Source organism: Gekko japonicus, unplaced genomic scaffold (genome assembly GCF_001447785.1).
Source record: "Gekko japonicus isolate JY-2015 unplaced genomic scaffold, Gekko_japonicus_V1.1 scaffold4942, whole genome shotgun sequence".
NCBI lineage: Eukaryota > Metazoa > Chordata > Lepidosauria > Squamata > Gekkonidae > Gekko > Gekko japonicus.
In genome coordinates this window covers 479-10,908 of record NW_015174401.1, presented here as the reverse complement: position 1 = coordinate 10,908, position 10,430 = coordinate 479, and the positions used below count along the sequence as shown (strand labels likewise).

Genomic DNA, 10,430 nt, shown 5'->3' with positions numbered 1-10,430 from the left:
GGGGAAACGGACCGGGGGGGGGGGGGGTAGCCACCATTCCGCCCCAGCCTATTGCTGTCCCTGTTTCTCCCCACTGCCTGCCTTCCACATATCCTGCCCAGACACAAGAGGCAAAATTGCTAATGCTCCTTCCTTCCTGCTTCCAGGCCAGTCTGGCTGGAGATCCTGGGGGTTTTTTTTGTCATCTTCTGGGTGTGGAACAGGGGTCACTGGGGGTGTGGACGGGGAGGCATTTGTGAATTTCCTGCATTGTGCAGGAGGTTGGACTAGATGTCCAACTGTCATGATCTGGACTGTGCCGCCAGAGGCCTACTAGGCCCAGGGAGCCTGGCTAGCAGTAGGTGAGGCTGGGCCTACAACCAGAAGCCCCTGGGAGGTTTTGGAGCCAAAATTGACCAATAGGGAAGAAGAGGGCTGGGGAACAAAAGAGCTGGTGCCAGAGCAGAAGCTGTTCTTTCTTCCCAGAGGGCAGAGCCAGAAGGAAGGCTGCTGCAGGGGAGAAACCCTCATCCTGAGGGCAGGGTGAGTAGTCTAGTGTCACTTGGAATAGTGAGCTAGGGACAGGATATATTCAAACGCATTAGGGCATTGATTTCTTTTCTTTTCACCCACTTACTGTTTTTATTCCTGCACCTTGTTGTTTGACCTCCTATAAAATAAACTATTTTCCTTGTTTCACTCTGCCTGGTCCTCACGCCTGTTATTCGGCCTAAAGGGAGGTCTGAAGGTCTTGGGAGGGCGCTCTGGGCCTTCTCAAGGGAGCCTGGAACCAGAGTGGTGGCAGCGTCAGGTGACAGCCCACCTGAGCCATGACACCAACTCTATGATTCTGTTCTATAAGTCTAAAGACTTGTGTGGTGTAGTGATTAGCGCGTCAGACTGGGGCCTGGGAGACCCCCCCCACTCTGCAATGGAAGCTTGCTGGGTGACCACAGACCAGTCACACAGCCTAATCCACCTCACAGGGTTGTTGTGAGGATAAAAATGGAGGAGGGCAAGTCGGGGTATGAGAGAAGTAAATAAATAAAAGCGCTGTGCCAAGGCTCATGTGTCCATTTGAGGCTGCTGGAATTCTCACATCTTGAGAGAATTCAGGAATCCCCATTACACAGCCTCCTGCTCTGTCTTTAAAGACTTGTCAGGAAACCAGAAGAGAAGCCATGTTAGCTGTTCACCCCTGAGCCTCAGCAGGGCCAGTGAGAGAAGAGAAGAGAAGAAGAGATTGGATTTATACCCCGCCCTTCGCTTCCCGAAAGAGTCTCAGAGCAGTTTACAATCTCCTTCTCTTCCCCTCCCCACAACAGACACCCTGGGAGGTAGGTGGGGCTGAGGGAGCTCTTTCGAGGACTGCTCCTGAGAGAACGGCTCTGAAAGAACTTGTGACTGACCCAAGGTCACACCAGCAGGGTGGAGTGACCCAAGGTCACACCAGCAGGCATGTGGAGGAGTGGGGAGTCAAACCCGGTTCTCCCAGATTAGAGTCTGCGCTCTTAACCACTACATGAAATTAGGCTTGGAGTCAGATTGGGTGAGGGGGAGCCTGAGATACACCCCCCCCCGTTGAGCCATCACTGGGCCTCCCCTCTTACCGTTGTTGTCGATAACTCTGGTCTGTTTCTTGTCATTGTCCCGGTGGACGCCGTGGATTTCGACAATCACCCTCGGGTCAACGATCGAGTTTTTGCCTTTGTTCACCTTGGGCAGCTGCTGGCCGGAGATGACCTGTAGAAGACATGGCAAGGAAGGGGGGGACAGTTACTTGGAATCCCAGTTTGGGGAGGGTGGCTGTGTTGGTCTGCAGTCGAAGAGATAGGCGTGAGTCCAGTAGGACCCTGGAGACCAAGACGACTTTCAGAGTACAAGCTTTCAAAAGTCAAAGGTATCTGACACAGAGAGCATTGATTCTAGAAAGTTTATACCCTGAATTAATTAACTGTCGTACGGCATTGTGTGTAGTATAGCCAGGAGATCCGAAGATTGTCTGGCAGCCTGAAGTTCTAACTCATTTTGCGTTATGCGCCACTAGGTGGCGAGCTAGACTCATTGTTCTGGGCTGGGAGAGCCCTGAAAGAGCCGCAAATGGCCCAAGCTCACCCAGCTGGCATCAAGTGGAAGAGTGCGGAATCGAATCCGGTTCTCCAGATTAGAGTCCGTTGCTCTTAACCACGACACCACGCTGGCTCTTACGCCCTGAAAATCTTGTTGGTCTCTAAGATGCTACCAGCAGGCCTATTTTGGGGCAGGAACGCACAGGAACGGAGTTCCAGCTGGCTTCAGAGTTGGCCACGCCCACTACAGCCAAAACCTCTGCATGCGCGTGGCTACAGAGGGAAGGCCTGGAGAGTGACCCCCCCCCGACGATTCTGAGGCTGGTGGGCCAGGGGGTCCCTGGAATGATCGGGGAGGCATTTAAAGCCAAGGGAAAGAATGGGGCATGGCCTAATATGCTAATGAGCTGCACTGTCCAGGTGTGACCTAATATGCTAATGAGTTTCTGCTGTTGGGTGTGGCCTAATGAGTTCCTGCTGGGCTTTTTCTACAAAAAGAGCCCTGGTACCAGTACTACTGGGTTCATATCTTGCTTTTGGATTGCCAGTGTGACTTGAAAGTCTCCAAGTGGGCCGCTACAGGGTTTCTCCTTTGGTGGCGCTGAGCCACAACTTGGGGTGTGTCGAGCTTTAACAAGGTGCACCCACCGGATATTTATTTATTTATTCTTTATCAAATTTGTACCCCGCCCTCCCCGCAAAGCAGGCTCCGGGCGGCTTCCAACACGACATAACTACAGCTTAAAAACACAATGATTAAAAACACTACAAATCAACAAGCATAAAGTGCTGGCGGCAATTAAAAGTCACTTAAATGACACGTTTTCAATGGATTTCCATTTCCCAGTGTTCTAAGGTGTTTTTCTGCTCGTAGTTTCCTTAAGGCAACAACTCGATGGTGGCTCACGGGCCAGGTGCTGCAACAGTCGGGCGATCTAATGGCGGTCCAACGGCAGCGGCCCCTAATTGAATGCCTGGCGGAAGAGCTCCGTCTAACAGGCCCTGTGGAACTGTGAGAGGTCCCGCAGGGCCCTGGTCTCCTCCAGGAGCTTGTTCCACCAGGTAGGGGTCGCCACCGAAAAGGCCCCGGCCCTAATGGTCGCTAGCCCAGCTTCCCTCGGGCCAGGGAGGGTCAACCGATTTTGAGACCCAGACCGTAGTGCTCTCTGGGGTATATACGGGGAAAGGCAGTCCCGGAGGTATGTCAGACCCCAGCCATATTCTTAGAGATTGGACCAGGTGGTCAGCCATGTTGCATGCGCACTTTTTCAAATACACTGGAATGGAAGGTGAGAGCTCAAACTTATAGACAACTGTTAACCTTACAACCTTAGCCTGTTATTTAGTTTCGCTTTTGTATAACTTTTAAAAAATCTTCATCATGTTACATGTAAATTTGCTGTTAAGTCTCTGTCTATAAGTTTGAACTCTACCTTCCATTCCAGTGTATTTGAAAAAGTGCGCCTTGCACATGCAAGCTCATACCTTGGATAAACCTTTGTTGGTCTTAAAAGGTGCCACTGGACTCCGAATTTGTCCTTAGAGAAGAAGAAGAGGAGAAGAGATTGGATTTATACCCTGCCCTTCACTACCCAAAGGTGTCTCAGAGTGGCTTACAAACTCCTTTCCCTTCCCCTCCCCACAACAGACATCCTGTGAGGTAAGTGGGGCTGAGAGAGCTCTTGACAGAAACAGCTCTTTTTCGAGGACAGCTCTTATCAGAACTACGGCTTGCCCAAGGTCACCCAGCCAGGTGCAAGTGGAGGAGTGGGGAATCAAACCCGGTTCTCCCAGATTACCCACTACACCAAACTGGCTCTCACCTTAGAGATTGGAGTAAGCCTGTGGCTCTTTTTACTTCCATGCTCTTGACCGACCAGATAACTTGCAGGGAGAAAACCACACACCTTCTGCATTCTTCTTACTAAAGCAAAATAACCTCCCATGACAAATTCCTGTGGGCCATGGAACACTGGTCTGATCCAGCGTAGCTGTATGTGCACACGCCACAGCTGATAAACGAGAGCATTTTCTTTTGTCCCACAATCCTCTGCAAACCAGGCCTCCCTCCCTATTCGTGGCTTCCCACTTCCGTTCCTACCTTAACTTGGAGTTTCTTCCGCATCCTCCACGACCCTTCTGTGATGGATCTGGGATTGAATTTAGAGTTCTGGTCCTGAAGAAAGTCCGGTTTGAGGACGTACCCACAGAAGCCGTTTTCTTGAAATCGACCCTGGTATATGTCCATTTCTGTACCCTTGGTCTGAAAATTTAAGGCGACTAGAAGGAGAAAAAGAAACATTTTGTTTCTAAATGCCTTAACAATTTGAGATTAATATTGTTTGTAATAGGTCCCCTATTAATGTATCAAAGAAGAAGAAGAAGATTGGATTTATACCCCGCCCTTCACTACCCGAAGGAGTCTCAGAGCGTCTTACAATCTCCTTTCCCTTCCCCTCCCCACAACAGACACCCTGTGAGGTAGGTGGAGCTGAGAGAGCTCTTTCTGAGAACTGCTCCTGAGAGAACAGCTCTGAGAGAACTTGTGACTGACCCAAGGTCACACCAGCAGCTGCATGTGGCGGAGTGGGGGAATCAAACCCAGTTCTCCCAGATTAGAGTCTGCGCTCCTAACTACTACACCAAACTGGTTCTCATAGTATCAGATGTATCTCTAATGTTTGGGCCAAGGCAGAACTTCATGCGAAGGCAAACAAAACCCTTTCCGTCTAGAGAAAAAGGCACTGCCGGTGCGGTGTAGTAGTTAATTGGTCACACTGGCTCTGGGTTCAAACCCCCGTTCTGCCACGAAGTTCAAATGCTGGCGATGGATCAGCCATTCTCTTTCTCAGCCTAGCCCACACTTTGGTGGGAAGCAAAAACGTTAGAATGATTCTCCGAAACCCTCCCCGTAACCTTAGTCATTTTCATATACTGGGCACGATCCAGCCAATATCAAGCACTTTAAATCCCATGGATTTCAACAGGAGAGTTTTCAATGTGCTCAAATCTCTCTTATCGACCTCCGTGGGACTGAAAAGTGTTGAACGTGGACCACGTCCGCTGCTTTTAACAAGGGACTTCTCTGCGTACCTATCTGGCAGCCCACATTCCACATGTCAACTGGATTGTAGTTCGAGGAATCCGTCCTCCATCCCGCTGGGTAGATCCGGCTTAGTTGCCTGCTATTGTGACGGATGAAGCTGGTTCCTAGGATGAAGACAGAGGAACAGAAGGACACACGGTTCTCTTTTCAGTTTTGGGGTGTGTGTGTGTGTGCGTGTGTGTGAGTGTGTGTGTGTGTGCGAGTGAGTGAGTGAGTGAGTAAGAGAAACATTTTCTCCTCCTTCTCTTGTGTCACTAGAATTTGGGAATCACCCAACTAAATAGAACAGGCTCAGGAGAGACCAAAGAAGAAGAAGACATCTTCCCAACAAACCTGGCCTACGGAATTCACTGCCAAAAGGGTGTCCTTCCACATTTTCATCACTGGTGAATCCCTATTGCTTTGGGTGTGTGTGTTTTTTCTTCTCTGCACCCACTTTGCTCCCTCTAGTGGTCGGTTCGATATTTCATCTCTGCATGTCCAGCATCTCTCCCTGCAGACTTAAAGTGCAGGGAGATATTGTGGATGTGCAGCGATGTAATATCTAATCAACCACTAGAGGGAGAAAAACACATGTAGAAGAAGAAGAGATCGGATTTATACCCCGCCCTTCACTACCTGAAGGCGTCTCAGAGCAGCTTACAATCTCCTTCCCTTTCCCTCCCCACAACAGTCACCCTGTGAGGTAGGCGGGGCTGAGAGAGCTCTTTTGAGAACTGCCCTTAAGAGGGCAGCTCTGAGAGAACTTGTGACTGACCCAAAGTCACACCAGCAGCTACATGTGGAGGAGATGGGAATCAAACCCGGTTCTCCCAGATTAGAGTCCACGCTCCTAACCGCTATTCCAAATATGTGAAAAAGAAAAAAAAGAACTCAAACGGATAGGGACACACAAGCGACAAAAAATGAGAATGCAGAACAGCCCAAGCTGCGGTGACAACCACTAGCTTTAATACCGTTTTTAAAAGAATTAGACAAATTCATTTAAGCACTGCTATTAGCCATGATTGTTATATAAAGCCTCCATGTTCAGAGGTAATATACCTCTACATATCACTGTAGGACCTCACTTTCATGCCCTAATCGTAAGCAGATGTTTCTTTAGTGTTCCAGAACTGAGCTAAAGACAACCGTCTTGTCCAAGTGAGATTCCCACACCCATCTAAGGGAGTGGGGTGGGGTAGTAGATGTGGACAAATAGCAGTCTGTAGTTTGAGTTTAGAAATGACACAGTGGGTGTGTTCAGACGGGCCATTTAGTCCGCTTACGGCACGCTTCAGTAATGGATTTTATATCCACATTCACACACCCAACATCTGTGCACCATCCCCAGCTGTCACTTTCCGGCTCAAACCCCCTTTAAAACCCCCATTGGCGCTCTGATATGGCGTAGAACAGGCTTCCCCGACACGGCGCCCACAGGCGCCATGGCTCTCGGCAACGCCTTTCCGGGCACCCACCAAATGCTTCTAGAAGGCAGGCGGAGCCACACGGGGTTCTCGCCCAGCAGGCCGCCGGAGGTCTGATTGGCTGTGTGGAATAAAACAGCACTGCTCACGATGCAGCCCCCACTGCAGGGTTGGTTTTATTTTCTCTCATTCTTCTTTCTGGTGTGTCACGGCTCCTGCTGAATGCGAGCAAGTGGACCCAGCAGTGTGCCACTGGGGATGAGCGTCTGCTGAATGCGAGCAAGCGGCCCCAGCAGAGTATCTAAGTGCTGCTGGGGATGAGCTCGCGATGCCAGAAACTCCCGCACCTGACAGGGCTGAGCTTCCAGAGGCCACCCCAGCAACAGCTGAGGCAGAAGCACGCCCGGACAGTTCTCCTCCTGATTCACCTCCGCCGGTATCCCGTTTGAGAGAACAGCGCCGACGGGATATGGCAGCCCGGCGGCAAGAGGCACGCATGCACGGCAGGTGCTCATTCAGCCCCGAGTACTAGCAGGAACCGGGACTTGCTTGGGGTGCGCTAATTGCCAGCAGGTGTATGGGCTATTTAACCCTCGCACTTACGCCGGCAAATCGTGCCAGCAACTAGTCTTTTCGGATGAAGCTCTGCACCTCCTCGCTCGTGTTCCTAACTCCTGGTTCCTGTCTGGATTCCCTTGGCTCTTTGACCTCGGCTTGAATGACTGCGCTTAGACCCTGCACCTCGAGCCTTTGACTCCCTGGCTCTTGACTCTTTTGGACTTTGGCTTCCTGACGACTCTAACGGTTTGTGCTTTGAACTTGGTTTCCCGGTTGGTTTGCTTGCCTGGCTCTTGACTTCGGACAGTACCTTGACCACCCCACTCTTCCTCCGTGTGTTGGACTTGGTTTCCCAGCTGGCTTGCTTGACTGGCTCTTGACCTCGGACTGTATCCTGACTGCCTCTCCCCTGCCCAGCCCCGCATTGTGACATGGTGTGTTTTTGAAATTGCCCCCCTTCTCCCCGGCACGTGAACTTCCTCTGCATGTGTGCGGCTCTGCCTCAGAATTGTAGAATCCCAGGGTTGGAAGGGGCCGTACAGGCCATCTAGTCCCACCCCCTGCTCAATGCAGGATCAACCTAGAGCAGTGGTGGCGAACCTATGGCACGGGTGCCAGAGGTGGCACTCAGAGCTCTCTCTGCGGGCACACGTGCCATCGCCCCAGCCAGGCCCAGACCATCATTAAAGTGTCGAATTCTCTGCCAAATAATTTTAAGTAAATGAAAGCATTTGGGATTGCTTTCCTTACTTTGTTTGGATCATCTTAAGTTAATGTATGAGTTGTTTTTTCTAAAGTAAAACCTCAGTATTCAGGTTAAATTCCCGTGTTGGCACTTTGCGATAAATAAGTGGGTTTTGGGTCGCAGTTTGGGCACTCAGTCTCTAAAAGGTTCGCCATCACTGGCCTAGAGTATCCCCGAGAAGGGTTGGTCCAGCCGCTGCTTGAAGACTGCCAGGGAGGGGGAGCTCACCACCTCCCCGGGCGGCTGATCCCACTGTTGCACAAAGTAGTTTTTCTTCATATCCAGCCAATACCTTCCCGCCCTTAATTTCAACACCCTTCTTGCGAGTCCTCTCCTCTGCTGCCCACAGGAACAGCTCCCTGCCCTCCTCTAAGCGACAGCCCTTCAGATACTTCAAGAGAGCCATCCTGTCCAATGTTCCCTCTAAGCTGAGTCCGTGTGAGCTAGCCCACCGTTTTTTAGCCTCCGGCTCACACGTTTTCGTCTCGGCTCAGGAAGGATGTGGCTCCAGAGCAAACGAATTTATGGAGTAGTCAAATCGCTCGCTCGCCACTTTAATGCCAGTGGCTCGCAAAGTAGAATCTTTGCTCACAAGACTCCACAGCTTAGAGGGGACATTGATCCTGTCCCCCCCCCTCCCCCTCCTCTTCTCCAGACTGAATGTCCCCGAGTCCCTCAGCCTTTCCTCACAGGGCTTGCTCTTCTGAAGAAGCCATTTTGTGGCTGCACCCACCAACCTGTATCAGAATTCCAACCTGTATCAGAATTCCAAAAGAGCCCACGTGCTCAAAAAGACAGGGGGGTACACCTGGGGTAGCAGATCTATGCCATCTAGGTGCACTCTCCTGGCTCCACTGATATGCCAGTAAATAAACTGAAAGACTGGGTCACGCCCATCGCCCCGAACCTCCAAAACTGGCAATGGCTGCCTCGGGAATGTCTTACTCCTCGGGGAAGCGGGGATCCCGTCGCGGTACCTACCAGACTCCTGGGCCAGCTTCAGAGCTTTCCCTTCGCTGAAGGACGACATCTCGTTGGAGGGGCGAGGATTCGAGCCGTCGAACCCTTCGAAGTGGACGCTTCTGCAGTAAACGACCGTGTCCGACAGCTCTTTGGCAAGCTTCAGTTTGTCACTCTGAAGAGGGATGAAGAGTATGCAGTGTCTGTAGTCAATGTCTCAACTGGTACATATCAATAAGTCTCACTGAAGTGTCATAACATCATTGTATAAGGTTCCAAATGATTCTTAGAAAGGGAAAATGCTGTAAAGTGCCTTTCTAAGAATCATTTGGAACCTTATACAATGATGTTATGACACTTCCGTGAGACTTATTGATATGTACCAGTTGAGACATGGACTACAGACGCTGCATACTCTTCATCTTCGTTCGGAAGAAGATTATTATCGAAACGGTAGAACATTCCGGAGATCATCGTTAACGTCTCATCAATTTGCTTATTTTTGTACCTACCTTGTGAAATGTTGATTGTGTGTATATTCGCACTCTGGATTATTACACTGTAACTTTAAATACTTAATCTTCTGGGCATGGAACAGTGGTCACTCTGTGTGTGTGTGTGGGGGGGGGAGGTATTTGTGAATTTCCTGCATTGTGCAGGGGGTTAGACTACATGATCCTGGAGGTCCCTTCCAACTCTATGATTCTCCTGTTTCAATGTATCTGAAGAAGTGTGCATCCACATGAAAGCTTTGACCCAGAATTAAACTCCGTTGGTCTTTAAGGTGCCGCTGGACTCAAATTTTGTTCTGTGGCTTCGGACCGACACAGCTACACACCTGAATCTGTTTTCCCCAGACACATTTTTGAAGCACCTCCCTTCATGATCCTTATCATCTCGCACACATGGCCACAGTAGGACAATGTGTCATTCAAAACGACCCGACGTAGGCTGGGGCAATGGTTTTCCAGTTCTGTTGCAAGGAACCCTGGGAGAGATTCTCAATGGAAAGGACAGTCTAGGAATGACCCAATGGGACTGTGCCAGAGATATACTATGAAATAGTATGGAATCTCTGGTGGTCGTAGAAAGTCATAGAAAGGATATTATAGCATTGGGGAAAGTGCAGGAAAGGGCAACTAGAATGATAAAAGGATCGGAACACTTTCCCCATGAAGAAAGGTTAAAACACTTGGGGCTCTTTAGCTTGGAGAAATGACGACTGAGGGGTGACATGATTGAGGTTTACAAGATTATGCATGGGATAGAGCAGGTGGAGAAAGAGGTACTTTTCTCCCTTTCTCACAATACAAGAACTCGTGGGCACTCAATGAAACGGCTGAGCGGTCGGGTTAGAACGGATAAGAGGAAGTACTTCTTCACCCAAAGAGTGATGAACACTTGGAATTCACTGCCACAGGAAGTGGTGGCGGCTACAAGCATGGGCGGCTTCAAAAGGGAATTAGATAAGCATACGGAGCAGAGGTCCATCAGTGGCTATTAGCCACAAGGTATAGATAGGGACTCTGGGGCAAGGGATGCTCTGTCTTCTTGGTGCTTGGGGGGGGGTCAACAGTGGGAGGGCTTCTGGTTTCCTGGCCCCA

General features: G+C 50.2%; 1 protein-coding gene across 1 annotated transcript in view; it reads right to left on the bottom strand.

The window, feature by feature from the left end:
* LOC107121463 (1-phosphatidylinositol 4,5-bisphosphate phosphodiesterase delta-1-like) overlaps positions 1-9,001 on the bottom strand; it is a gene marked incomplete at its 5' end in the record, with an annotated part of 13,147 nt that extends 4,146 nt beyond the window's left edge. Inside the window, 4 exons of the mRNA XM_015424371.1 lie at positions 1,590-1,722; positions 4,150-4,328; positions 5,142-5,258; positions 8,848-9,001. Of these exons, the coding sequence (XP_015279857.1) occupies positions 1,590-1,722; positions 4,150-4,328; positions 5,142-5,258; positions 8,848-9,001 (583 nt within the window). The remainder of the gene's footprint in view (positions 1-1,589; positions 1,723-4,149; positions 4,329-5,141; positions 5,259-8,847) is intronic.
* Between the last annotated feature and the right edge of the window lie 1,429 nt (positions 9,002-10,430).